The 27,318-nt window shown below is 48.4% G+C and overlaps 10 protein-coding genes across 10 annotated transcripts; 6 read left to right on the top strand and 4 right to left on the bottom strand.

Moving 5' to 3' along the window:
- Positions 1-180: 180 nt before the first annotated feature.
- optB (small oligopeptide transporter, OPT family) lies at positions 181-2,849 on the bottom strand. Its single transcript, XM_058514054.1, has 2 exons — positions 1,097-2,849; positions 181-1,043 (listed from the first exon to the last, which is right to left on the bottom strand). The coding sequence occupies exons 1-2, from the start codon at positions 2,796-2,798 to the stop codon at positions 379-381; spliced, it is 2,367 nt and encodes a 788-aa protein (XP_058375383.1). The 5' UTR covers positions 2,799-2,849; the 3' UTR covers positions 181-378.
- Positions 2,850-4,717: 1,868 nt separating this feature from the next.
- N7446_005305 (putative C6 transcription factor (Leu3)) lies at positions 4,718-7,140 on the bottom strand (the record flags this gene model as incomplete). The annotated part of the gene is made up of 7 exons (XM_058514053.1): positions 4,718-5,484; positions 5,557-5,816; positions 5,873-6,310; positions 6,362-6,670; positions 6,731-6,837; positions 6,885-6,936; positions 6,992-7,140. The coding sequence occupies 7 exons, from the start codon at positions 7,138-7,140 to the stop codon at positions 4,718-4,720; spliced, it is 2,082 nt and encodes a 693-aa protein (XP_058375382.1).
- A 1,257-nt stretch (positions 7,141-8,397) lies between these two features.
- On the top strand, positions 8,398-9,074 carry N7446_005304 (uncharacterized protein; the record flags this gene model as incomplete). The annotated part of the gene is made up of 4 exons (XM_058514052.1): positions 8,398-8,539; positions 8,591-8,709; positions 8,766-8,972; positions 9,030-9,074. 4 exons carry the CDS (start codon positions 8,398-8,400, stop codon positions 9,072-9,074), a joined length of 513 nt encoding a protein of 170 aa, XP_058375381.1.
- Positions 9,075-9,917: 843 nt separating this feature from the next.
- Positions 9,918-10,813, bottom strand: N7446_005303 (Kelch repeat protein; the record flags this gene model as incomplete). The annotated part of the gene is made up of 3 exons (XM_058514051.1): positions 9,918-9,956; positions 10,031-10,572; positions 10,648-10,813. The coding sequence occupies 3 exons, from the start codon at positions 10,811-10,813 to the stop codon at positions 9,918-9,920; spliced, it is 747 nt and encodes a 248-aa protein (XP_058375380.1).
- A 458-nt stretch (positions 10,814-11,271) lies between these two features.
- N7446_005302 (fungal specific transcription factor domain-containing protein) lies at positions 11,272-13,511 on the top strand (the record flags this gene model as incomplete). Its single annotated transcript, XM_058514050.1, has 5 exons — positions 11,272-11,348; positions 11,433-12,234; positions 12,302-12,612; positions 12,671-13,081; positions 13,165-13,511. Coding segments are annotated over 5 exons (1,863 nt in total), but the record flags the coding sequence as incomplete, so codon positions are not given.
- A 451-nt stretch (positions 13,512-13,962) lies between these two features.
- N7446_005301 (iron-regulated transporter) lies at positions 13,963-15,456 on the top strand (the record flags this gene model as incomplete). The annotated part of the gene is made up of 5 exons (XM_058514049.1): positions 13,963-14,347; positions 14,446-14,552; positions 14,607-14,646; positions 14,701-14,858; positions 14,926-15,456. 5 exons carry the CDS (start codon positions 13,963-13,965, stop codon positions 15,454-15,456), a joined length of 1,221 nt encoding a protein of 406 aa, XP_058375378.1.
- Positions 15,457-16,747: 1,291 nt separating this feature from the next.
- Positions 16,748-17,904, bottom strand: N7446_005300 (sodium:calcium antiporter; the record flags this gene model as incomplete). The annotated part of the gene is made up of 2 exons (XM_058514048.1): positions 16,748-17,680; positions 17,737-17,904. The coding sequence occupies 2 exons, from the start codon at positions 17,902-17,904 to the stop codon at positions 16,748-16,750; spliced, it is 1,101 nt and encodes a 366-aa protein (XP_058375377.1).
- Positions 17,905-20,587: 2,683 nt separating this feature from the next.
- Positions 20,588-21,061, top strand: N7446_005299 (uncharacterized protein; the record flags this gene model as incomplete). The annotated part of the gene is made up of 1 exon (XM_058514047.1): positions 20,588-21,061. One exon carries the CDS (start codon positions 20,588-20,590, stop codon positions 21,059-21,061), a length of 474 nt encoding a protein of 157 aa, XP_058375376.1.
- A 311-nt stretch (positions 21,062-21,372) lies between these two features.
- Positions 21,373-21,905, top strand: N7446_005298 (GFA family protein; the record flags this gene model as incomplete). Its single annotated transcript, XM_058514046.1, has 3 exons — positions 21,373-21,493; positions 21,545-21,753; positions 21,825-21,905. The coding sequence occupies 3 exons, from the start codon at positions 21,373-21,375 to the stop codon at positions 21,903-21,905; spliced, it is 411 nt and encodes a 136-aa protein (XP_058375375.1).
- A 274-nt stretch (positions 21,906-22,179) lies between these two features.
- Positions 22,180-26,530, top strand: N7446_005297 (putative citrate synthase; the record flags this gene model as incomplete). Its single annotated transcript, XM_058514045.1, has 9 exons — positions 22,180-22,391; positions 22,440-22,637; positions 22,713-23,462; positions 23,523-23,605; positions 23,662-23,670; positions 24,032-24,294; positions 24,356-25,219; positions 25,287-25,533; positions 25,998-26,530. The coding sequence occupies 9 exons, from the start codon at positions 22,180-22,182 to the stop codon at positions 26,528-26,530; spliced, it is 3,159 nt and encodes a 1,052-aa protein (XP_058375374.1).
- Positions 26,531-27,318: the final 788 nt, after the last annotated feature.

Raw genomic sequence — 27,318 nt, 5'->3', positions numbered from 1 at the left:
CAGCTGTCCAACAGTGATATGGATCATCCTGGTAGACACCCATGATCTCGCATAAGCAGCGTACAGTATACAGGGCTACCGAATTATAGAGATATTATTCATCGATGGTTTGCTTGAGTGCTTATACTTATTTCCTTGACTCTCTGTCACCCATAATTGCACATGGATATACAGCTTGATATTAGATTCCACACTACTGGAATCGACTGACGACATTACAAGAAAATGATTCAACAGAACAAATTATCATTAGGGCGTTACTGTTCGTTGCTGGCGTTGATTAAATGGGTATGCGAATATTAGCACCGGCACCTAATCGACATCTTCAACTGAGGCCCCCTTCAGAAGAAACAAAGAGTTCCCTCCACGTTGCACCCTCTACCAAGAGGCAGGTCCAAACCTCTCGCCCTCAGCGAGAGGAATCTGGATAGCGGCATCCGCCATATCCAAGGTTTCAGACGCAATGCGTGTTCCCCACCATTCAGGGAAGGAAGTGCCGGTAAGGTTGAGAGTCAAGAAGATCAGAATGGTGCAGAGCGCCAGACCGACATCCAGACCGGCGGAGAGGACGTAGTTGTACTGCATCCACCACCCGCGCCAGCGGTCACGGATATACTTGTTGAAGACGAAACCAACGATACCCCAGGACAGGTAGTTGAGGGGGGTAGCGGGAGGGATCAAACCAGCACCGCCGAAGATGATAGGGGCGTTGAGGTACTTGGCCGGGGTGCGGGGGAAGGTGCGGGCGACGAAGTAGATGACGATTGGGAGGATGAGGCCGGCGAGGAAGAAGAACATGAGTGGTGAGTAAAGTTCGCCGGTTGAGAACATGCGGGCTGGGCCGATGACACCCCAAATGACGGATGCGTTGAAGAACACACGACCGTTGGGGCAGGTGTAGTGGTTGACCTGGTGCTGGTCGCAGACATTCTTGATGGTGCCGAGGGCCCAGTTCATGGTGGCGATCTGCACGAGAGAGGACCACACACCGGCGACCATCTGCGCGCTGAAAGTGACACGGGGAGGGATCTTCATGTAGTGACCTGGGTGAAAGTTAGTAAGTCGGCATTTGCGCCGGGAGAGAGGAGAGACATACCAATCTTCAAGTCCTGGGTGAAGTACATTCCCTGGTACATGGTAATATAACCATAGGTCTTGAACAGCATCATAGCCATGGGCCTTCCAGGCTGCATGTATCCGATGATGAACTCAGTAATAACATTGAGACCGAGATCAATGTTGGTAGAGGCCTTGATGATTCCGAGAGGAATGAACCAAACAGCCGAGATAATCAGGGCGATAAAGAAGGCCCACCAGCTTAGATGAGTGGGATAGCCAAGTACAACACCCAGACCAATAGCCATCATAACAAGGAACAAAGCAAGATACCACCAGACAGGAACGGTCTTGTAGTTAGACATGAGCCGACCATGAACATCTTCCTCTTCTCTGCCGACTCTGCGGAAACGAGCCCAGATATCAACACCGTGGAACAGGCCGGTGTGGACCACCACGGCGACGATACTAGCGAATGAAAGACCATATGAGAGCATGAAGGTGGTTGACAGGAAGAGAGGAGAATATTCCTTGTATTTGACGGCGTCAAAGGTAAATTGGGGAGTGAGAATCTTGCTGACATTGTAGGTGTTGGCAGTGTTGTCGTAGCTGCTGGAATCGCTGATCGGCAGGTACTTGAAGTAAAAGAGACCAGAGTAGTGGATGGCTGGCGTGACAATCCAGAAAAAGAGAACCATACCGATCAGGGTATTCGCCATGGCATACCAGGGGGCAATCAGAGGACTAAAGTTGAAGCCGGAAACCTGAGTCCAGTCGAAGGTCATGGGGATGAGAGAAAGGCCAGTCGCTCCACCGAAGAGCTGGTTAATGATAACGTTATTTGGCTTGATCCAGGTAATCCAAGCGAATACACTCAGGAAGGGAGCGATGAAGCCAGGGAACCAGTACCAAACAAAGGAACCGATCATGGCGTACAAGAACATACGGTACCGACCAATCTTCCAGCCAGCGACCTTGCTCGGATCGGGAAGGGAGCGATCATGCAGCGCAGAGAAAAGGGCGGTGTTGATGAGAGTGGAGGGCCAGATCATGGCGGCGGGCTGGACCAGGAACTTGGTGAAGAAGCCAGCCATGCCAAAGCCAAGCATTTGAGTGGAGATACACATCAAGATCTCAAAGCCCCAGCCGAAGCGCTGACCATAGAAGGCGCGCTGAGCCAAGAGGACATCCGTCGCGTAGGCGGCGCCACCACCAAAGGTGGCGTTAGCCATGATAACCACAATTGCATGTTCCTTCTTGGTAAAAGGGCCTGGGTTGAGGCCAAATTCTTTACCAAAGACGCGGAAGGTCTTGTTGGGCATGATCTTCTCCCAGGCCCTTCCAACAGGATAGGCGGCGACCTGGGCGATGTAAGAGGGGATAACAATGTATGGCTGACGCATGGAGAAAAGCATGTTCAGGGAAGAACCAATAGTCGCAAAGACCAGTCCAATCACCCAAGCGCGAATGGTGTTGACAGCACCACCCTCATCGATGTTTGGGACAGCAGCGCGAACCTCGGGATAAGGCGAATTGTCGATGAGCTCCTGGGCAACGCTGATCCGAGTCTTCTCGTCGGTGGTGTTCAAAGCCTCGTCAAGCTCGTCGACGACATCCTCAGGCATGTTAGGATCCCAGTGGTGGTGATTCTTCAAGTTGCGCAACTGCTTGAGGGCCTCATCCGGCGCGGTCTCGTCGATCATGGCGCCGGTGGTAATGGCGATAGACTCGTCCTTCTCCATGATGAATGTGGAGCGCAGAAGTGAGCTTCACAGGGAGAAGATAGGCATGCGAGAATCAAGATGTGAGAATAAGAGGGGGTTTCGCATATAATTTATGCGAACAGCACACACGAGACCGACGGAGCTCCGCCTTATCGACCGAAGGCGATATCTCAAGTTTATCCGGAAATGGATGTAACCTCGTGTGGCGGCCTTAGATGTAAATGAAACCGCGTAGGAATGGAGAAAGATGATTCGAGGGAGAATGCAAGGTGGAGAAGTCAAAGTGAGCAGGGGGTGATAATCGACGAACAGGACTCGATCTAAGAGGCGCATAAGGCAAAAAGTTAAGGTGCCAGGTGCCACAGCGCAAGCCACGACCCGACAAGGAATAACCGCCAGTGGACATCGATAGCTCTCAGACCACCCCTTCCCCCGCCACTGATATGGATAGATATTGTATAGATAGCTGGTGGCGTTTCTAGGGTTACTTCTCAGGGTCCTCATCTATCGTGGCCTCGATCGGATGCCAGGGGGTTGGACCGAAGAAACAACCAAATAGTTAGCTGTATAGAGTGCATTTCACCATTGGACATGGGGCATGGGGCCATAATTCCCCGAAATGGAAGCCCCAAGCCGAGACTGATAACGTTCAAGACACTAAAGAAGCAACTCCACTGAATAGCTTATTAGTGATAAGCCGGCGCCCGCACGTCCTTGGGAGTTGGCGGAGACCTGCCTTAATTGTCTTAGCTCTGGGGCTAACATTGCAGCTAAAGTGGCGGCGAACCAACCAGCGACCCCCGCTGCAAGCCAATTTAGTGCGTCTCCGGCACTAGTCGAAATCGATGTTAGCAGTAGGATATTGGGCTGATGCCAAGCCATTCCGAACACGGAACTACCCCTGTAATAGAAACACCCGGTTGTAGCCTCTTATCTCTCGAGATTAGGCGAATCCTGGGGGAATTGGCCTACACGATCGATATACAGTATCCCCGATTCTCAAATACATGTGAATGTATGAGTGATACATTCATTCTCACTTTGGGAAAATGCGGAACCCGAGGTAGGGCAAGGCATGCGATCAGACTGTAATGCGGGGAAACTTTTCTAGCGGAGATCCAAGCCTGCGCTCAAAACCACCAGACTAAGAAGACCACAATTTAGTGGCAAATGTTAGCGTCGCGTGGCTTTGTCTCAGACCGGAGGCCCCGCGGAGTCGCAGCGGAGTGGCAGGGGTGTCGGACGGCGGAGGTGGCCATTGACGAACACCAAAATGGAGGACCTTCATGTTATGAACATAGAACAAAGGTGAATTCCTCTTACGAAAAACAATTGGAAAATATAAGTACAATCGATGATTAGGCCCGGGTACATCTATCAGGCTAATTCATTGGATTCATTGGAGGGGTAAAGATAGAGATATCAGTCCAAGCGAGAAAGCTGTCAAAGGCTCACCCATGACTCTCGTTCACACATACATCTGCAGACATCTAAACGACAATGTCTTCATATAGATGCCCACCTGGAAGACGTTTCCTACCACGTGGCCGAGGTATCAACCCAAACGAGGATAGTATCACGCCAATTAGGCCATCTCCACGATCTTCAGTTCCTAACATCTGCCGATAGGCTGCATGCCGCGCGTCCATCATATCTGCAAGTGTCTCGACGGACTAGGGAACATGACTCGGATTTCCCGGTAAGATCTTTGTTTTGACATCTCAACTCGGGAGGTGGACATGTTCAAATGTGGCTAAGACGCGCTGACGCATGCAGATTCAACCAGCCAAGATATGACCCCGGGTCGGCAACTATAACAGCTTGGGGTATAAATATGTCTTATCGCCCTGTGGCATCTGGTCTTGTCGACTAGGAGGGTTATCGCTTCTGGAATCCGATGCCGTCTCAAATCCAGAAGCTCTTGAGTAAACTAGTCTTCACGGCAGATGGTTGGTCATGGACCAATTAGTCGAACAACTATCCAGAGATAAAAGTGCATCGTCACTGAGTGCCCACTCGAAGTTTGAAAAGAAGTCTTCATCCATCTGGAACTGCTCCTGTGGGGCACTCAAGTTCTGGATTGTACTTCCAAAAGGCTCACGATTAGGATCAGATCCCGTGGCAGGGCGGCCTGTATCCGCAGGCCACGCGTAATTTCGGGAAGAACAACCATCAAATGAGTCAGTGCCTCGCACTTTGGCCCGAGCCCCGGGATCGAATTCGTCTCGCCACCACCAGACAGCATCTAGAATCTGGCTAAGGATCAAACGGCTGCGGATGCGAAGCGCGGTGTATTCTGAACCGTCGGCTTTGCGGAATGCCTTGCTACTATTCCATAGCTGATTCACAACGGTGATAGTCTTCGCCGCTGTATCTGTCCTGTCCGTTGACATTTGTTTAGCCAGATTGATAGTTGCAAAAAAGGAGGTTCGTGCACGACTGGTCTCGAGTACACTGCAGGCGATGTTGCTTTTGAGTATTCGAAGCAGCGAGATTGAAGCAAGGAGCACACCAAAGCCGATTTGAACTGGTGCCATGGAAAGGAACCCCATTCGGTCCCGCAGGGCCTGCACGTAGTCTATCAGACTGCAGGCGGTAACAATAAGGCGAGGAAGACATCCACTGGAGACGGTCGTTTGGCTCTTGTAGAAATGGAAACTCTGGATTGCCATCCGGCACAGAAGCAGGTGAAACGTTTCATCGTCTGTAGAAGAGCAAGAATCAGTCAGCGAGGAGAGGTGACTATAAAATTTGACGAGAGAACGAGAGAACAAACCAGCCACCGTCTGCAATTCAAGTTCATCTACTTGGCTCTCGTATCTTCGAAGCAAGATGTCCAAAGACCGCTCTTGGTCAAGGGTCATAGCACGGACTCCATTTTCCAATACTGCCTCGCTGCATTTCGTCACAAGCTCCTGACATCGAAGTTTCAAAGCAAGACCTGGGGCAATCTTATCGAACAGTACTTGATGTTGGGTAGGATCCTGGGCCAAGTTGACCAAGTTCCGCGGAGATTGACCTTTAATCACACAAGACCTATTCGATTCATCAGTGTGATTCTATTCTCAGGTAGTACTCATTTTAAAACCCACCGTTGGTACACAAGAACACAATGTGCCCAGAGCTCTGAGCGTCGGACCATATCCAATTCCGAGGGTGCCGGAATACTTATCCTAGAAAATTCATGGCTGGACATTGGGATATGAAAGCCATTCTGCATCGCTACATGCAACAGCATCCCACTCAAAGGGAAGGTAACATCTGGGCGATTCTCCTTGGGAAACGGCCATGTCAACAGGAGCAGCATGCCCTGAATTGTATGCCACGGCGCACATGTCGATAGGACTGACATGAATGCCATTTCGGTGACATCCTGGGCCAGCGCTGTCTGTAGTGTTGGATTCTGGGGATAGGACCTACTGCTGACACCGATAACGGCCCAGAAAAGGAATGACGACTGTGCGTAATAGGCATTCGGCCTGGTTTGGGGGTCAAGGATGGGCAAAACCGGGGCAAAATGTCGGAAGAACCTGTCAAATGTTAGTTCTGGCTAACCACGAGAGCATTCTAGGCTCATTCACAGTTGATAAAGGTCATCAATTTCCTTTCCAGTAACTGTGATGCCTTTCAAAGTCCGAGACACTGTGGCATCAAGCCCTTCCAATATCGGACTCGATAACGAAATCGCCGGTGCATTATGCTGTTGCGGATAGGGCGCCGGTGGATCCTGCCAACCCACGAAGGAATCATTTTGTTTGGGTTCAATCGGTACTCCCATCTCTGCCGCGGCCGTCAGCAAGGCGATGGGTGTAAAGTGAGGATTCGCCTGTTGAGCATCTTCCAGTTGTTGCCGCAACTGCTCTCTCTCCCGTTCCAGGCCCTCGAGGCGTCTGAGAAGTATATGTAAGAACATAATTCTTTTTCTGTGTTACTCATCCGGAGGTTCTTACTGACGCTTGTGCTCCCTCGTGAAGCCATCAGATACGATGCACGCAATCTTGAGTTTGCGGCACCGGTAACAAGGCTGGTCCAGGTCCAAATAGACATCACATTTGGCCTGCAAAGGTTAGTGCATTGTCCCCACAAGCCCGGGATCGCTGAGACCTTTTGCTGGCGGCACTCGTCGCATGCTTTCTTTCCCTTCTTGGGAAGGTGTCTAACTCTCTCCATTTCAGCTTTATTCCAAACGAAGAACATGGAGTGGGCCTCACGTTATGCTGGGGGCTCGGGCCCTCGGCATTCTAGCGTTGGGATACCGATATACTAAATAGAGCGGAACCGGTGTCAGAATTCTCGTCTCATTCGCGTCGTTGATGCTTTGGACTGGAATTGGAATTGGAGAAAGAAGGAACTGTAGCATTGTTATCCCGGTACCGGGATTGGACCGGGATGACAAACGGCTTTGATTGGTCGACTTTGTTGACTGAATTGTTAGTCCAGCTTTCTCCACCGCTTTGTTACTGCCAAGAGATATAAACATGCTCAGTCTTAAGGTATGGATAAATAACAATGCGCATATTTACAATGAAGTTGGTGCAATATTAGGTATGTACAAATAGAACTCACATGCATTCTGAGTAAATTCAACCCTATTGAGACTCACAGATATGAAAAGTGACAATGTCATTGAATAAGATATACGGCGGAACACCCAGTCACACTTTTCTTCTGGTGCCTTGGTAAAGTCTTCGATATTGGGATTGATATATATCCTCAAATATAGCTAATACTTTGTAACTGCCTTGGTTACCAAATAAACCCCCAATAGAGTCCCAGAACTGACCGAGAGTTGAAAGACATCAACGTCAACACGAATTCTTGAACTCAACAATGGTAATACGATCCCTAAAGTGGATAGAGTTGGTACTCGGTGTGTCTTGTGTCCGTTGAACCTCAGATCACGAGAGATCCAACTGAACCCGACAGGGTCTAGGGTTCGAAGGCGCGTACATCGCCGTGACCTGACTTTCGTGACTCAGGGATCACTTGTGAAAATAGTTGACGGAATAAGATGTTCCTGCACTAACAGGGTCCGTGGCTCTACCACCCAGTCTGCGTAACGTGATACACCCTCTGGATTGGATTGTCGAATTTGTTCTTCGCCATCATGGCATGAGTGGTCAACTGATCTAATTGGAAGATGATTTGACTTTTGAGAAGTTAAGTGGCACTGGCAGCGGGAAATGTTTTGGTGTATCCCTCAAACTCTATTCATTGTAGACATGTCTGCATCTCAAACCTGAACTTTGGGAGCACTTAAAGGTAAAATAGTGATATCAAGTTCTCGGTAGTAACGCAAAGTGGGCTTGTCTTACCACGGGATCCTACAGATAAAACTCAGACAGGGCTGCCTGGAGCTAGCCGAGATGGGAGGGAAGGTCGTTGCCCAAATGGCAACATGATAAATTTATAGGTCTAGCTCATGCCCCACGATCCATCATCAATTGAAGTGTACCGAATGTTCTAATCATTAATGATATAGTCAACGCCACCACCACTTACGCAGCGAGGCAATGCCCTCACCGTGACATCACCGCATCTGGGGTCGAACTATATATGCCAACGGAATAATGTCAACACTAAGGCATTCAAGCCAAGGTACACGTTCTTCTATATTATGAGTTTCGATATTCCCACCGTCGCCGAAATCCAGCTCGCTGCGGAGAGCGGGCAGCGTATCACACAAGACGATGTTTCAGCAATCTCGCAAGCTGAGAGTACGCTAACTGGAAATGGACCTGCTCGAGGTGGACCAGCTGGTAATTCAAAGTTGCTCCTTCTGCAAGAAGCTCAATACTCATCGTAAAAAGCTACCGCCCAAAGTCTATACATGCGGCAAATGAACTTTGAAAACAAGGTCAATGAGGTTTCTCGGAAACCATCAAGCTCAATTTCGGTCGCAGACGCAGATGAAATCCAAGCAACGGAGGTCAAGAAACCCGAGAGAATTCACATGTTTGCAAAACACTAACGAAGTTCCCATAGGGACGAGCATTTAATCAACCGCTCAGAATCGGCCTCATTACTGCCCAGGTCCGGTCAATCGCCGACAGCAATGAGGCATTGGGGCTTACTGCTCGCGCTGATGTGCCCGTTTATGTCACAAAGGATGATGCACGAAATGCGCAGCATGCCGAAGCTGCTATCTATGGAGGCCAAAACCCCCGGGGTGGCCAGGCGGCACAGATGCAGGTAAGTTTGGACTGAGAGCTTAGTGGCAAGAGCTGTGCTGATCGGTTTTGGTTACAGAGTGTAGCAGACAAGATTGACCACGTTCGGCGGGTTAGTTACTAGTGACTGATCTCACTATTTGAACATATTGGACAGATGCGAATTGAACATATGCACTCTAGGTATAATTATGGCTGATGTCACGAGTATCCTATACATATTTATGTCGCGTCAAAAATACATAAGACAACCTAATAAATGTCATTTACCTTGGAGATCCTTTGTCTGCCATACAGATTATTTCCGGACATTACTTTTTGCACGCTATCTATCAACAAGCTGGAAAATATCAATAGGCTAGGCGAGATAGTGCTGCTGGTACGTCGGCCTGAATGCCCTAAAATACATCATGCAGAGCGAGCATCTTATATATTTTATATCGATCATGATTTCACAAATATTAGTTCTTTAATGCCGTGTGCATCAGCACCCGAGATGTTTGATGCCTCCTACCATGCCCACGGTAGCAGCATGCTATCCTTCCGGTCGCATCGCTACAGTACATCTCAAAACTGGTGTCACCACCTATACTCTTCGATTTTGTCTCGAACCCTAATGCCAAGATCTACTATACTACGTTAAGAATAGTCTAGGAGGTCATTGGAAGGATGTTTCGTTAATTGCGGTTGGGATGAGAGCTTCTGGGATCTCTGTTCGGCATGTCATGCTACCCTTCTCCGAGGCTTGGTTTCGAAATTCCCCGTCAAGAGCAGTGAATATCAAGAGAGTTCGATAGTCCACACGTCCCCCAACCGCTCATTCGATTCCCCTAGCCCACCGTGAACCACAACAGCATTTGTACCGACGACATCAGCATCAAACCAGCCCCGTGCAAGAGGAAGTTCATCTCCTTGAGCAACAACAACTTTCTCCCATTTCTTGTTTGTAATGTCAAATACCCACATGTCACTCAACATCTTTCCCGCTCCTTGGTGACCCAATGAACTAGGGTCACATTCACCGAATAAGGTGATTAAGAATGACCGGTCTTCCAGACGAATCGGCAGCAAACAACTCACGCTTCGCGGTGTCGGGCCTGCTTTGCTATCGGGTGAATAAACGTGCGAAGCCCAAGAGTTTGTTTCCGGGGAGTATATGTCCAAATTTCCCCCTTGTTCAGTATTCCCATCGAATCCATTCATTCGATACAGCTTGCCATCTGTGAAGGCGATCGAAGTACCACCACGTGGAGGATCAAATGCTGGGGCAAGTTCTGTCCAGTCTCTCTGGGAGAGGTTAAAAGCCCATAGATCCGATAACCTTCCCTTTTCAGGGCAACCCGCATGCAGGTAAAGTGTATTTTCCCCGTCACTGGCCATACAGTGATAGCTGCGAGCGACCGGGAACGCCTTTGGTTTCGCATCCGATGGCAAAATGAGTGACCAACTTGCTGCGGTAGGGTCAAATTCCCAGACCGCGCCTTGCTCCTCAATAGGTGCCATCGCGACACCACCTCGGCCAGAGAATAGATAGACTTTCCCGTTCAGTGTACAAGCTGCAGTCCCAACACGTGGGGAGGGAGATTGGGATGTTGCAGCCACGGTAGTAATCATGACATTCCCTAGATTATGGTAACGGGTTTCAGTGTCGTTGTCAAATTTGGGAATTCTCTTGTTCACAACGCGTCGCAACTTACTGCTGCCCAATGAAACAGCGTGGACATCATTGTCTCGAGGCTCACGCGGTCGCAGTTCCCCACCAAAAATGTACGCTTGATCACCAACGACCGAAACAATCTGTGAGGAGCGACGGAGAATTTCACCCTCCAGAAGCTTGTGGCATCTAGCAACGATGTTCGCCATTGAGAAGATAAGCGCTCAGACTTCCGTGGTTGGAGTGAGCAACAGGAACCATAGAAGGTGGCAGGGAAGACATCTTTTATAGACCCGATGCATTGGCCCTAGTCGGATCGATAACGGTAATGTTGTGATCATCCAAGTGATCATCCGGAGGTACCGGAGGTTCCAGAGGTTCCGGAGTGGCTACAATAATTGCAGCCTCCGAAATCCCCCGAAACCTCCGCAACCTCCGAAATTAACCCCTCCGGACTCCCTCCGGAATCCTCTATTGATTACCCTTCGCGGCCATGCCTCCAAAAAAAGCGTTTGTTCAAAAAAGAGCGTGCGATATCTGCTATGAGAAGAAGGCAAGTCACCGTATTCGATATGCCCGAACTATTGGCCTCTGTTGTCTCCTGGCTTTACTGACCCTTACTCCCCTCCCCATTTAGACGGTGTGCTCTGTCCCTAACCCCGAAGGTCCCTGCGAGCGGTGCGTTCGTCGTAGCCTTGAGTGTACCTTCGACCGGGAGAGGCCACGGAAGAAGCAGCGGACCAGGTGTGTGACGTCCCCTTTAGGCCCCGTGTTTGGAATTATGTAAATTCCCTCTAACTCCTTACCTGTCGGGTCCTCTTCTTGCAGTGAGGCATCAAGCAACGTACAGGCCCTATTCCAACGCATCAAGCAGCTTGAAAGTGCCCTGGTCCAAGCCAATCCGAGGCAGGAGTCGACGTGTCGGGATTTGGCCAATCCCGAAGATCCAAAGATACCTGCTTCTTCAAAAGTTAACCCCTCCAACATTTCAACCGTATCGAGTGGTAGGGAGCGAAGTGTTCTTTCCGAAAGCTCCCCATCGTCCTCCTTGGTCTTCGCACAAGCAGCTACCAACACTTGTAACTCTGCCACCGCAGACTATCACACTGCGGCCGATGTGTCCGCAAGCCAATTGGGACCTAACTGGTTTTTTAATGGTATACCCATTTTCTCCGAAGCAGGCTGCCGGTGGGTTTCAACAAGAACTGATCAGGATGTCACATGGACCGACATTTGTATCCCGATAATGGACTTCTCTCCCCTTTCGGCCCTTCCGCCATCCTTCTCTCAAGAGATATGCGATTTGCCTGACCAGGATGCAACGCGAGAAATACTGAGTGACTTCTTTCGGTCCTCGTTTAGACTTACCTTCCCAGTTCTGAACCGAGTTCTATTTGAGACAACTATGGAAACCGCGTACAAGCCGGCGGATAGAAATATGTTTTCGTCCACACAAACTGCGGCCAGGGCGTGTGTTTTTGGCACTCTTTCTATCGCGACTCGTTTAAAAAGGCCTCATCAGAGCGCCCGCCCTATAGATGCGGACTTGTGTGCGGCCAAGGCGAATTTCCTTCTAATGTACCTTATTGGGGATATCAGCTTGGAGACTCTTCAGACAATACTCTTATTGGTAAGCCCAGATTCCACTGTCGCTCGTCCTCGCTCCTTTTAGGATTTAGGCTCAAATTTTGAAATAGCAACTACAACGCATGTTCTGTGGCCACTGGCAAGGTGCTGCCTTCTTTCATTCGATTGCGTGTCGCATAGTCTGCTCCTTGAGGGGGCACATCTACAAGCCGTCAAACGTCCTTGGGCGTGAAATGTCTCGCTTAGAACGCGAGAAACACCAAACTCGAACGCTGTTCTGGCTGTGCTACATGCTCGACAAAGACATTTCGTTTCGCACTGGAAATCCCCCCTTCTCACTGAGGGTTATTGTGACCTCACCGCATCTGATGACTTCTTGCACTATTATACCTACTTGCCAGCGCTGGATGAATCCTTTGAAGTTAACGATAAAATCGACCTGCATCTCACCCCCATCTTCCCGGAGATACCCGCCTTAGCCTCCTGAAGGAGAAAGTCTGTCGGCAACTTTTCTCTGCCCAAGCCTTGAAATATAACGATAACCAACTCCTCCTCCATATCAGAAAGCTAGACGATGAGATCGAATGCTGGCGATTGTCCATCCCTAACAGTTTCCGCCCAGCACTTTTTGTCTCTGAAAACACTTCACCAAATTCACCCGAAGAGGGCATCCCGCATATCATTCGACGCATGTCTCTACAACTGGAGTATCACCACCTCGTGACTGTCATCCACACGACAGTAAGAAAATGCACCCCTGAAGCTGCTGATGGGATCGAGGATCTTCATGCAGTAGTTCATTCGAGCTTCGATCTATCTCTGGTGGCGAGCAGGTCAACGCTCTCGTGTCTGAGAGTTCTCGTCAGAACAATTGCAGAACAAGCGTTTCGGTAAGCATCGTTTGCTTCATTCTATTTTATTCCGCCCTTTATTTCCGGCTTTTGAGAACATGAAACTAAGTGTGGCCATACAGATTCTTCACATCCTACTTTGCTACCGCCGCCATGTCACTCTTCCTAAACATAGTCATTCATCCCCTCGATCCACAAGCACAGCTTGATTTGGAGCTTCTTATGTCGGCTGCTAACACAGTGCGGTCCATACCTGCTCGCAATTTGACGCAAGCTGAGATAACCCGTATACACGAAGAAAGCAAGTTTGTGATGAGACTAGTGTGGCTTGGAACTTGTGCAATGACCAAGGCAGACAGAGCGAAGAAAGCTGAGCTTTCATAGTTGGCTCGAGGTCGTAACCTTCCATAAGCAGAAATATTGTTAACAATACACATGAGTGGATTTGAACTATCTCATGAGTCTTAACCAATAAATTCTACCACGTTTTCTTCACGTAATACCAGGAAGACTACCAAGGTCGTTACCGGCGTTTCGGTCGCCGGAAAGTTTCATATCTTGGGTGAGGCTCCACCATGTGGAGATCCGGGCTTTAGCAGGTCTAAATTCCAAACGTAAATTAGAACAAAGTAAACGAAAGAGCCAAAAAAAAGGAGATATAATCCGGGGGTCTGAACTCTGCCATTTCGGATAGCTGTTGGCTTCCTTCCCTTTTGGGACTGCTTGTAGTGGGAGATTTCTTCCTTCTTCTCCTCTCTCTCCCTTTCTTCCATCTCTCCCCCCTCCTGCTAATTTCCTGTTTGCCGGTTTCTTTCATAGCCGCTGTTAAAATACTTGTCGTCAAAATTATCTGAAGTACATTACATTGCACTGTCACAAAAAGTGGTCAACTCATCCCCCGAGACCGCGCCGCTCAAGCTATGGCGAAACTGACATGTGAGCAAACGGGTGTTAATGTGCATACTCCTCTCATCGCTCGAGAGGAAGGTGAGATTCCAGAGCACCCTCGGCGAGAGCGAGGAAGTGATTCTCAGACTCAAGTCCCGGCAAGCATAGCCTACCTTCTCTACATTTCACATTTCTTGTCAACATGGAATTCCCGCGTGTTTGAGTTCGGAGCCGTTCTCTACTTGGCCACAATCTACCCAAGCACCCTATTGCCCATGTCTGTATATGCGCTCTCGCGTGGCCTAGCAGCAATTCTCTTTGCACCCGCCGTGGGTCATTATATCGATGTTGGAAACCGTTTACAGGTTGTTCGTGTCTCAATCGGTGCATTTTTACCCGTTCTGATGTTCTCGAAAAGTACATATGCTTACTCAATTCTCTTACTATTTTAGTCCTGCAGCGCTGCGCTGTGGCTGCATCATGTGTGATATTCTACTTGCTGACTATCCGACTAGGAATGTCGCAAGTGGTCAATCAATGTTTGCTGGCAACTTTGGCGCTTCTAGCGTGCATCGAGAAGCTATGTTCCGTCATGAACCTGGTCTCCGTGGAAAAGGATTGGGTAGGGACACGTATAGCCTTCAATAATGATGCACTGCTGATTGATTCTCGATAGGTTGTGGTTGTTGCCGGGGAAGACCATGAAAGCCTCAAAAGTGTGTATCTTATGCCCTTCAATATGACTTCACGTTAAATCTGTTTCAATTCAGCCATGAACGTGCAGATGCGACGGATTGACCTTATCTGCAAGTTAATCGGACCTCTCTTCATTGCGTTCATTGACAGCTCATCACCGAAGACCGCCATTCGTGTCAACTTCGGAATGAGTGCCGGTTCGGTGGCTGTTGAATATTTCTCAATCGCCCGGGTACGATTTTCAAGTTACCGATGGCCCCGATAGGGCGAGCAAGGCATTATACTTACGCTTTACTTAGGTTTATTACAAGGTACCGAAATTACAGGAGCCAAGGCGCTTCACTACAGATGAAATTTTGGGTGTGGAAGGTGAACCATCAAATATTTGGAGGGGTTGTTGCAATATGGCTCGAAAGTTCTTAGGAGATTTCCGCTCTTACCTTCATCATCGCATGTTCCTTCCGTCTTTCGCCGGGGCTTTGCTTTATCTGACTGTTTTGTCCTTCGCAGGACAAATGGTCACCTGGCTCTTGGCAGAAGGCTACGATTCGACTCAAATTTCCGTTGCGAGAACCTTGTCCGTGATATTCGAGGTGCTCGCCACATGGGTTGCGCCCTGGCTTATGGGAAAAGTCGGACTTATTCGTGCCGGTATCTGGTTGGCAAATTGGCAGGTTGCTTGCTTAATAGGCGGAACAGTCATCTTTCGGAGATCCTCGAGTAATCCTTTTATCTCAGCATCGGGCCTTGTGGGCGGTGCAATTCTCAGTCGCCTGGGGTTGCGAGGGTTTGATCTTTGCGTGCAGATTATTATACAAGAGGTTAGTTGATACTAGCTCATTGCTTAACTTAAGCCAACTCGTTGAAACCTTTAAGACCACGCTCCCGGTGGCTGACAAGTACTACACGACAGGGTGTCGAAGCTTCAACTCGAGGGTCCTTCTCCTCAACTGAAGCTGCATGGCAAAACTTTTTTGAGGTTTGCTCTTACATTTTTACGATCATTTTCTCGCGACCTGATCAATTTAGATGGCCGGTCTTTATCAGTGTGTTTTCAGTGGGCGTTGCTGGCTTCCTCTATGCCATTTTTGTCCGGATCCAGCGGGGACATTTGATACATCTACCCAACTTCTTTTCCCAAGATTACCTGCAATTCTGCAGAGAAAGTGGCCGCCAGAGCGTTATCTCATCTTAAAAGTTCTAGCCGATTTGCCTCACTTCATTCGGTTGGCGGGTACGCCTTGCACGTTCCTTCTCACACACCCAACTTGATATATCGACTGCCACAAAAAGCTCAACTTCTCCAATGTATTTTTTTTACCAAGATAACGGTGAGCAGGTTCTTAAACATATCCTAAGCATGTTCGTATCTTTATATATCATTATATGACATAATCCGCCTCGATCGAGAGGTCGAGGTCTTTCCCAAGTGGAACTTTCAAGAGATTTTATGAGATTGTGGAGCCCTTTGTGTGCGCCGTACTAGTCCGTACTAAGAAGCGTGACCCTCTAGTGCGGAGGGATTTGATTTTTGGAATAAATTAGCGAATGGGTTGAAAGAAGTTTCAAATAAATCACCGGAATCAGTGGGCGCTGGGACAGGGTGGGGGTCCTAGGGCTGCAATCGAAACACCGAATCATGCCCGGGAGAGCACGAAATAGGTTTCCACGGCAGAGACAAGAAGAATGAGAGATCTGTGGAGCTTTCAGGAAGCTGGATACGGCAGCATACAGGGCCGCGTTTCGAGAGGAGCGGACCAACGTAAGTAATCGACAAGCAAGGCACCGCGGAGGTTCCACGGCGAGGCTATTAGTTCATGCCGATGGCTTTCCTCATTGGTCTATCTTGTTTAACATACATGACATGACTTATGCTCACAAATTTGACAGTTCATTTACACTTTACATTCCTATCACCCTCTTCTTTTCATCGTTTCAAGGCCAATGCGCGCGCCACGCGCGTCTTCCAGTATTGTAGCATTCTCAGGAATACTAATATTCTGGCTGGCAGTAGGGTTAGAGGAACAATCAAAGAGTGGGCACCGATTTCCGGAAGTACTGTACACTTAGGTGTTCGTGCTAAATTGGGTTTGCGATAGTTGCTTCAAAGAGGACTGCTGCTCAGTGCCTGTACACGGTGAACTCCATGACTAGAAAAATCACGTAGGCAGCAAGAAGTACTAGGCCAGCAACTCGGTGGGATCCCAAAAAGACGATCGCTAGGAGGGACAAAGAGGACACCCAAACTGTCACAAGATCAAATAGAACAAAAGTATCTGACCGATCGAGGGGCCTTCCCGTCACCGCGACAATACCGACACATAGCGTTAGGAGGAAGATATTACTCCCTGCTGTTGTTGCAACAATGATGCCTCCCTGTCCACGAAAGCCACTGAAAATAGCAATCAACTTCTCTGGCAGAGTCGTGGCAAAAGAGATCACGGTTAAGCCAAAGACAGTTCCTGACAGATGTAGAGAATCACAGATGGTACCTGCGCTGCGGGCAAGGATATATCCCGACAAGGAGAGCGCTAGCAGTCCAAAAATAAGTTGGAGGACATGACGATAAAGCGGTCGCGGGAGCCTTTTGTCCTTGTTCACGGATGCATTCATCATTTCCTGGGGCGTACTCGTATCTTGTAACAGAGGAGAAGCCTCTGAAGCTGATGACCTGGCACCCTGCCCTAGTGTTTGTTCATCACCAACATTGGTTGATTCATCGTCACTTTCACTATCCGACAGCTGAGGCGGTTCACTGATACCTCTGTAAATGGCATATCCAATAGAGACAATGTAGAGTGCAAATAGAGCGATGAGAATCCCACCGGTAACTCTGTTCAGCTGTTGAAAATATGCCAAGATGACGAATAGAGTGGTGACAAAGAACAGGAGCGCAGAATATATCTTCGCACTATTATCAAAGGGGCCCCTGCCCGGATGACATAAAAGCCCTAGCGAAAAGGCACCGAGGATGTTAGAAATTGTAGATCCCATGACGTTGCCCAGGGCTAAAGGGGTGCGACGTTGTAGGATTGCAGCGACAACGACAGCGAGCTAGGGAGACCTTGTCAGCACCGACCAGACAGAGAGTTGGACTTGGACCAATATACCTCCTCATATTCAGCTCCAGCAGTCAAAAGGGCAATAAGAGTCGGTGAGATGCCCAGTCGCTGGCCTACGATCACAGTGTGATCGATGAATTTATCAGCACCATAGTCAAGGACAAAGACCCCGGCAATGAACGCTGCGGTGTTAAAGAAGAGACTGTCCCAATCCATTGCATAGTTGCATAGTATATTTAGTCCTGCAAGCCGTAGCCTTCAAGTCTTGTATCCCAGTGAAACCATATGGAGTGCTTAGTTGGACCTGGTTGTTAGTAGGCGGAAAAAGCTTGATCCGTAACTACCGTCGCTTTAAGCTCACAGGACAAATTCTGCTAGCCCTTTCATTGGTTCTTTTCGCTTACTTATGACATAAGTTTACCTCCTTTGGTACTTTCCTAATGATAACTAGATATAAAAACAAATAAAATCGAATCTCCCTACCCGCAGTAGGGAAGCTGTCTCAACGGAGTTATTATCATGGTATAGATCCGGCCAAGAACAGGTACGGCGTGTTGCGAAAATGACACTCAAGAAAGAATCGGTGTGAGAAAGTGGAGAATATGATTTTGTGCTCTGCTATAACTACATGCAGCTGCGCTGTATTTCCTCGATGGTCAGTCCTGCGTATCGGAAGTGTCCCTGTGCGCTTTCGCCTTGCTCATACTACGTCGACACACCATTCAGGAAGTTATCGACTCCTTGATCCGGATTATCTTCGTAGAACTGCCAATGCCGGTGAATGAAGGCCTTTAGCTTAGCGAAAAACGGTCTATAGAATATGGAGGCACATATACTAGCTTCACGCTAGCCTCCAAACATATCAGCTCTCCTCTTGCGGAGTGAGAGAAGGATGCATTGTCTATGACTAACATAGTCTTCCGCTTAAGCTATTTTTTATAATGCTAGAGAAGTTACTTAATCCTTAAAGACAGACGTTTTAGTCGAGCCTCGGAACACTCGAGAGAAACTTTTTTTTTATCTTAAGCATATATAGGTAGTATCTAATACCTTTAATCACGATAAAAGTTAGACACGTAAATAGGTGCCGTGCCTAGTGGAACTAATGTCAGGACCCCGACCTGCCAGGTGCCCCGTCTGATGCTATACAGCAAGCCCTGGGCCGCTCAGTGCGCAAGTAACTGAGCACATGCGTGGGCCATAATGACCGTGCATGTCGCTTCTCAGATTAACTAAGCGCACTATGTATTTATTGCTCTCGCTGGCCTTCGCATTAAGGATCAGCAATTAGTCTCTTGTTACACCTGCACATGCATTTGCCGATAGACTCTATTTCCCAAACTTATTCTGCTACCTAGGACCTCGCAGGGTCCTAACAACTAACCGGTTCGCCTAAAGCCTACGCTCTTATCACATCTAGTTTCATCTATATAGAGAAGGTTCTACGAATAGAAATCTGAGATAAAGTGAACATATTTATCACGTAGGTCTAGGTTACGCTCTCTAGCCTTGACCCGAGCAGACTTTTTTGACTAGGCTTTAGACGCAAGAGCGCGGCTAGCACTAGATTTCGTTGCTTAGACGTCGAACTTATCCCAAGCGAAGCCGCCATCTCGTTTAAATACATCGTGGGGTTTTCGAGTAGGTAATTGCATAGGGCCTCTAGAATCACTAGAGTGATGCTTCGTGGTCGGCTACCTTTATTAGGCGGTGCCTTAGCGCTATCAAACGTCCGTATATTAGAAGAGATTCTTAGGATGGTACGCCTGTTACAGCCAGCAGCCCGTGCCATCTGCGACACAGGTAGTTCTCCACTATATATCATTGCCAGAGATAAACTCATGCTTTGGAGGGAGGGGATAGGTTTGGCACCATTGTAGGGTGACCGCCTGTGGTTGATTGTTAAGATTACCACGTACACACGGGAGGTGGTGGTTTTCAATAATACATGCCCAGCTGACAGGAATACTCCGAAAATCTCCCGATATGTACTATTATGTCCTGGCATTGGGGTTCGAGAAACAATTGGAGAGTATAGGTGGTGACACCAGTTTCGAGACGTACTGTAGCGTAGTCTCTCCATTTGCTAGTCAAAAATACATTGACGACGGCAGCAAATGGTGTTCTCTAGCTTGCCGCCGGTGGTATTTGGGTGTCAGCCTTGCTTATGTGCTTCCTATCTAGTGAGGTAAGTAATAGGCAAATATTAATTGTGCCGTAAGCTTACGCTTCTTAATATGTTGCTGTGCCCTGCAAGTCAAACATAGAGATGTTGGGAGATCAATGTCAAGAGGCATCGACATACTGTTTCACTTGAAATGTGAGCATGTATAAGTTCGCACGCCTCAACCCTAGAGAAATATATTCATAATGCGACCGAATAAATTCAATCCATTCCGCCAGGGTACCAGCCGTGGCTTTCCTATGTCTTGTTTCCAGTGAAAGCCTCCAACAAAGGCTTGATAGCTATCTACTGAGGATGCTGACCCGAAATTGCTGCCTAAGGCGAGGAACTGTTAATGACGTCTGGCCTGTGTTGGCTCTCTTACCTGTAAGAGCTACGTGGCTTTCATGCTTCGCGCCTTCCTTTCGTTGAGATGACAGCTTTGTTGGGATCCGATTGATCAATCTCAAACCTTGCTTACTATAGAAGTCAAGACATACACGTATGCTACAGCAAGCTGCAGTACAACTCGCAGCATGCATAGTCCAATCACAAACACCCATTCTATCATTCACTACTGCATACCGGGGGCCAAAAGTGCCCTGACCCATTGCGTTGGGTTAGCAACGGACTCCGAATTGCCAAGCCGCGATCGCCCCTAAGTTGGGACTCTGGCGCAGGAAAATCCCGGCACATCATATCCCTGACCGAGTGTTCAGTACCTGATTGATCACAATGCAACAAATTCAGTTCTCTAGCCTCACACCCTTGCCTCCCTCGGTCTCCCAGGAGACCATCATCGAGAAGCTTCACGATCATGGAGCTATGATCGAACAAAACCCACTGGTGATCCACTACGAACGGTGTCAGCCGCCAGCAGATGCACCGCACGATGAAGCCCTTCGCACCTGGTATGAGCTGACCGACCGGATCGTTTACATCCCCGGTCTGCTCCATGGGAAGATCCGGTATCGCGCCAGCTTCGAAAATACCCCCTTGGGCCTCAAAACCCACATTTATGCCCCACTGGGGGTTGACATCCGGAACGAATGGAGTGTCTCCGAGCGACCGCCCGGTGAATCGCAAGACAAGCAAGGATTATATCTTCGCGAAGAAAATGATTTGAGGTGCCCATTTGGAACGGGATTCTTCGTGCGCAAAAACGTCGGACAATCTCACTCGACTTTAGTGGCGCGGTTAGCCAAGTGATGGAGGGGCAGTACTCCATAAGCTATGGCGGGGCGATAATTTGTCATTCTGATGCAATTAATTAGCCAATTAGTGAAGCTGACAAGATTTGGAATTTACGAGGATTTGTGGAAACGGGAAAATCTCCCAAAGCCAAATCTGATATGACGCAAGGGTACTGGGTACCTGGTCCCGCCAGCGTAAAAATGCGGGTGACGGAAGTAGTTGCGACCTGCAGTGAAGCTCAGCATTTCCCAAGGGAGATCGACTGTTAAATAGTTCTTCCTCCCCTCTCCAAAGGTCCCCAAGCTGAGAACCTTGCGAGAATCAAAATGCCTCTTTCCGGACACTGCCTTTGCAAAGCCGTCACGTACACCGTCGACGTGGACGCGCCCCTCATCACCGCCTATGACCACTGTGATGACTGTCAGCGTCAGAGCGGTTCGACCTACTGTACATCCGCCCACTTCCGCCCATCGAATTCAATTGCTGACTCTATATTAGCTCTGGTCACCGTCGTCCCCAAGGACAAGCTGACCATCAACGGACCTACCAAGAGCTGGGCCGGTAAGGGCTCTTCCGGTCACGCCGTCCACCGCATCTTCTGCTCCGAGTGTGGCTCCCCCATTGCTCACGACCCCGATGCCGCCCCCGAGATCATTGCCATCAAGGCTGGAACCCTGGACACTGAGATCAAGAAGACCCTGAAGCCGGTATGTGCAATACATGGATTGTCACATGTGTGACACAAGTTACTGGATTCGAGCTAATATCTTTTGTGTAGGACACCGAGATCTGGACCGTCAGCAAGCTTCCCTTCTGCCAGGAGTCCCTGGCTCACCCCTTCAAGAACATGCCCGAGTAAGGATGGGTACGAAAGGAAATGGGGGTGTTCTATGGCTTATAATGAGAAATTACGATACAACGAAATAGTCGAATTTGACTTGTATTTATGCAATCATATTTTCTGCTGTACAACCTTGTCACAGCCCCACCGTATAGAGTAACAGCTGAAGTAGTATCCGAAGCCTCGGTGTATTTTAGATATCAATGGTGGGAATACGGTGGCACCGACGATATCATCACCCTCAAAAAGGTTGCCAGTTTCGTTAGCTTGACCTAACATCTCGCATTCAATTATGTCTACCGGGGCTTTATTCATCCGCGACTCACGCACCAACGTGAACTATGAGATCCCAATCCACCGCAACGCAATACGTGCCACCGATGTGCGAAGGATCCAGGCTTCCTCAGTTGGGAGCGATCGGGCAGATCAAGTTGCTCATGGGTTGCGTATTTATGACCCGGGGTTGCAGAATACCGCCGTCACAGAATCGACGATCAGTTTCTCGTGAGCAACAATAACCACGCGGTAGATTATTGGCTGATATCTCCACAGTGACCATGAACAGGGCCTGCTTCTGTATCGCGGCTATACCCTAGAGCAGCTATGGGAAGCCGACTTCGAAGAAATGTTCCATTTGCTAGTTTGGGAGACTTTTCCAACTACAGCACAGCGTACAGAGCTGCAGCAGAAACTGGCGCGACACATGCAGGATGTTCCTAATATTGTCTACAAGACCATACTCGGCTTCCCGTATGATCTGACTTTCATTGCAGTGCTTTGTCTCGTTGTCGCATTACACTCCTAATGATATGTGCTTGAACATAGAAAGGAAACAAGCCCACTTCCACTAATCATGGCTGGACTGTCTGCGTACTTGGCATGTATAACAGATGGCATTCCAGCCTTCAGCGAGGCATCTATGTACCAAACAGACATCGAAAGAGCCGACCAGGTCATCCTCAAAACTGTCGCGGCATACGGTGTGATATTTGCCATCGTACGCTGCCACCGACTAGGCTTAACACCTGAATCGCCCTCTATGGACCTATCCTACTACGAGAATATATTCAAAATGGCACGCATCGTCAATCAAACTACGAACCTGGTAGACCCGGGCAAGGTATCCTGCTTCCGTCGCTTCGGCAATCTCAACGCCGAGCACGGAATGGCCTTATCAGTCTTCTCAACACTTGTCACAGCATCATCCCTGACCGACCCCATCTCGTGTCTGATCTCAGCGGTAGCCGCCGCCCATGGACCATTACATTTCGGCGCTACGGAGTCTGCTCAGCGTACCCTTCATGAAACCGGAGAACCAAAAAATGTCCCGGCTTTCATTGAAGAAGTCAAAGCAGGCAAAAAGAAGTTATTCGGCTATGGTCATAGGACCTACAAGGGCATGGATCCGCGCGTGGGTCCTATTCGGAGTATCCTGAAAGATCTAACCCACGTGGACCAGCCACTTTTGAAGATTGCTGAAGCTATTGAGAAGGCAGCCGAGAAGGATGAGTATTTTCTATCTCGGGGGTTGTATCCCAATGCCGACTTTTATGGGAATTTCGTGTTCACTGGGATGTGAGTATAGACTACTTTGGATTTAGTGGCTTGGGACTATCTGATGGATGAATCTGCTAGTGGCTTTGAACCTGATATCATCCCAGCTGCAATGCTTGTCCATCGTATCATGGGAATTATGGCGCATTGGAGAGAGTACACGGGTACGTCACTTCCACTGATAGCGAATACAGATGGGTTCCTAATTGGTGAGGTGTAGTCAATCGGGGTAAGCTATTCCGGCCAACCCATATCTATACTGGTCATTTCGAACCTTTGTTGAATCCAAAAGCGAAATTTTGAACTGGTCAAATTCTGCTGGGACTGATTCTGATATTCGACCACTTGAGGGATCAATGACGATAGTCGCTTTTTAGTCGATCAAAATCTATCACAAATATATGCCGCGGAGGATTCAATCTTTAGAAGGCTGTGTATTATGCTGCAAGGTCTGCATAAGTATGTTCGTATGTTTGCTTAGACTCGGTAAAAGTAGTACACACGAACGGTGTATTTATTATCTCTAGTCCCCATCCTTTTCGGCAACAACTTCTTCCTTCACACACAAGTTAGATGCTCTATTCAAACAGCTATGACGAACTCAAATACTCATCTAGCACCTCTTCACGGGGAAGAGGCCAACGACACGACGCCCTTGTTACAGACCGGACCTACTGACGAGCCCTATTCCGTGTTCACACCAATGCAGAAGCGCCTGATTATCTTAACTGCAGCCCTGGCATCTAGTTTTTCTCCTCTATCAGCAAACATTTACTACCCATCTTTGAACTCACTTGTGAAGGACTTGCATGTCAGTCCATCTCAAATCAACCTGACAATCACTTCGTACATGGTATGACTATTTATCCCGACTCCACGATTGCTTGAGACTGCTACTGAAAATCATGTCCAAGTTATGCCAGGGCATTGCTCCAATGTTCACCGGCTCACTAGCAGATCGAGGAGGTCGTCGACCGGTGTACATCCTATGTTTCGTGATCTACATTCTCGCCAACATTTCCCTCGCCCTACAACACAACTTCCAGGCCTTGCTGCTCCTTCGGGGAGTTCAAAGCTGCGGTAGTAGTGGGACAGTTGCCCTTGCATCTGCGGTGGCAGCCGATATCATAACATCTGCCGAAAGAGGCCTATACATGGGATTCACGTCTCTGGGAAATATTCTCGCACCATCGATAGGACCAATCCTTGGGGGTGTCTTGAACAAGTATCTAGGATGGCAGGCAATCTTCTGGTTTCTCGCTATCGCATCTGGAGCGTTCTTCGTACCGCTATTGTTGTTCTTTCCAGAGACATGCCGGGCGATTGTGGGCAATGGGTCAATCACCGCAGTCGGCTGGAATAGTTCAATCTATAACTACACACCAAAATCTACCCCAGCCGCCCCTCCCTTTACGTTACCGAGGCGTCGTGGCCAGACGCACAGTCCCCGGTCAGCTTTGCGCCTGCTTTTTCACAGACCCACTGGACTAATAATTCTGTCGAACGGTGTTGTTTTCGCAAGCTACTATGCCGTTACGTCTAGCATCCCCGTGCAATTCGAGAAAATCTACAATCTCGATGCTTTCCACATTGGACTTTGCTTCATCCCCGCAGGTCTGGGCTCTTTGTTCAGTGCAACTGCCAACGGAGTATTAGTTGACTGGAATTACCGGCGAATCCGCAGTCGAGCTAGTCCAACGGTACACAAGGACCAGAAACAGGATATCCTCGGCTTTCCAATTGAAAAGGCGAGGTTGCAGATTGGCTTACCAATGACGGTAAGCTGCCTTGTCATATGTGACTGTCTCAAATATACTATGGGCAGGATCTGACATCCCATTCTAGATACTTGCGTCGGTCTCCATTGTGGCCTACGGGGTGTTGCTACCTGTGGAACCAGCTCTTCAAGTTTCCCTGTTGCTTATCTTTGCAATTTGCTTTTGTATAACGGCAGCGTACAGTGTACTGAACACTCTCATCGTGGATCTGTACTACGACAGGCCGGCCACTGTAATGGCTGCGAATAACCTTGTTCGATGTTCTCTTGGCGCTGGTGCTGCGGCAGCTGTCAACCCCTTGATCCGGGAAATTGGTGTGCAATGGACTTACTGTCTTGTTTCAGGCACTGTGTTGCTTATCACCCCTCTTCTTTGTTTGGTTTATTTCCGAGGTTGGAGCTGGCGTAAGAAGCATGCTGAAATTGATACACAACGACAAATTGTACATGGGCAACCAGACTAGAGGCAATGGGACCTATATATTTGGAGTCTGAGAAGAATGGATAGCATTTATGAAATTATTCGTCCTAAATCACCTTTGTCTATCACACTTTTCAACCTTTTTTCCTTACTTGAAAGGAAGGATGTCGTGTCTGATAGTAATTCTGTACATGCTTCTTACGGTGACTGCACAAGTCAGTTCCCATGTATCTGTTAATACCAAGATATTACATCTTCGGTACCCTAGGTGCAAGTGGATGGAGCCTGGTATGACATTGGACATTCGAGGTATGATAATAATCGAACAATTGCCACCAATACGCTGATAATGGGTTAGAGACTACAGTGGTTCCCGAAATCAGCGGCAAGGACCTCCATCACAACAAAACATACCTGGTCATGTTCGTTGACCTCGACGTTGTAATGCCCGGCACGTGTATAGGAACAGTCATTTTACACTGGTATCAATCAGATCTCTCCAAAAAGTCCACAAAACATCATCATTCGTCTCATCTGGTTCCTGACAAGGACCACGACGATTTCCCGGACATTGAAGCTCCCTACATTGCCCCTCGTGCCCCGCCAAACACACATCACCGTTACGTCTACTTTCTGTTCGAGCAGCCCCCAGCCTATCGCTTCCCAGATTGCTTTGCACATATGTTCCCACCGACCCCGGAAGCCCGTGCAGGGTTTGATATTCCAATGTTTATCCAAGCTGCCAAGCTGGATCCCCCGCTCGCCATGAATTATTTCGTTGGATGGCATAAACCGACAAGCGGAGACCCTACGTCGGCGATGCCGAGTGCAACAACAACTTCCTTTCGTTTTGTGAACTGTCTTACAAGCTCTATTAGCTTCGTGGCATGATGGAGAGGGTTGTCTAGACCACACATTGGGTATTGGTCGAGATAGGTATGGCCTATCTAAGCTATGATTTCTGAAGTTTTGGACAGCTGTTGTAGGGTTCCAGCCTTGATTATCTGGGGATACATGGACATGGTTGAAGCTGCAGTTGCACAAGAATTGGATGAGATATTCCAAATCACCTATGCATTACACAAATTGTTATGGCATTATGTATCTCCTAGGTTTCCTTTTTTTCAACATGTTTCGGGAATTGCGTTGCTAGGTCTCGTTATGCTCGTAGTGGTTGTGGAGTATTTTTTTTACAAGCTGTCCGATCGATATATTGTCTTTTTTTCGACAGAATTGAAGTTATGGGGAAGAAGGTCCTCATTTTGGATGACGGACTACCCAATACACAAATCATCCCTTTTTACCCATTAGTAGCATAGCAGTACGGATCGCTTTTATTTTATTGACCCCTAAGTATGCGCGTAGATTATATATAAAGAACGTATGTTAGCCGGTAGGCCCCATGAATAGTCCGCTCATCCACTGGACATACAGAGTACCGGCACAACCACGGAGAAAGGCGTCGATGGGAAAACTCGTTGGCGAATCCTTCGTGTATCTATATCTTAGCTACCTACTACGCGAGATAAAGGAACAACCGTTAAAAGGACATAATAATACCAACTATTGGTGATAAACTGGGTTCTAGACGCCGAAGCTGTCAATTGGAAACGCTAGGAGCATTAAAAGTAATTACGGGCCGCAACAAAGCGGTGTATTCTTTTCTGGAATAACAGATA

This window comes from Penicillium canescens, assembly GCF_028828765.1.
Source record: "Penicillium canescens strain IBT 15451 chromosome Unknown utg000003l_segment0_segment0, whole genome shotgun sequence".
NCBI classification, from domain to species: domain Eukaryota; kingdom Fungi; phylum Ascomycota; class Eurotiomycetes; order Eurotiales; family Aspergillaceae; genus Penicillium; species Penicillium canescens.
Note: the sequence above shows the minus strand (reverse complement) of the source record. Positions and strands in the feature narration are given on the sequence as shown.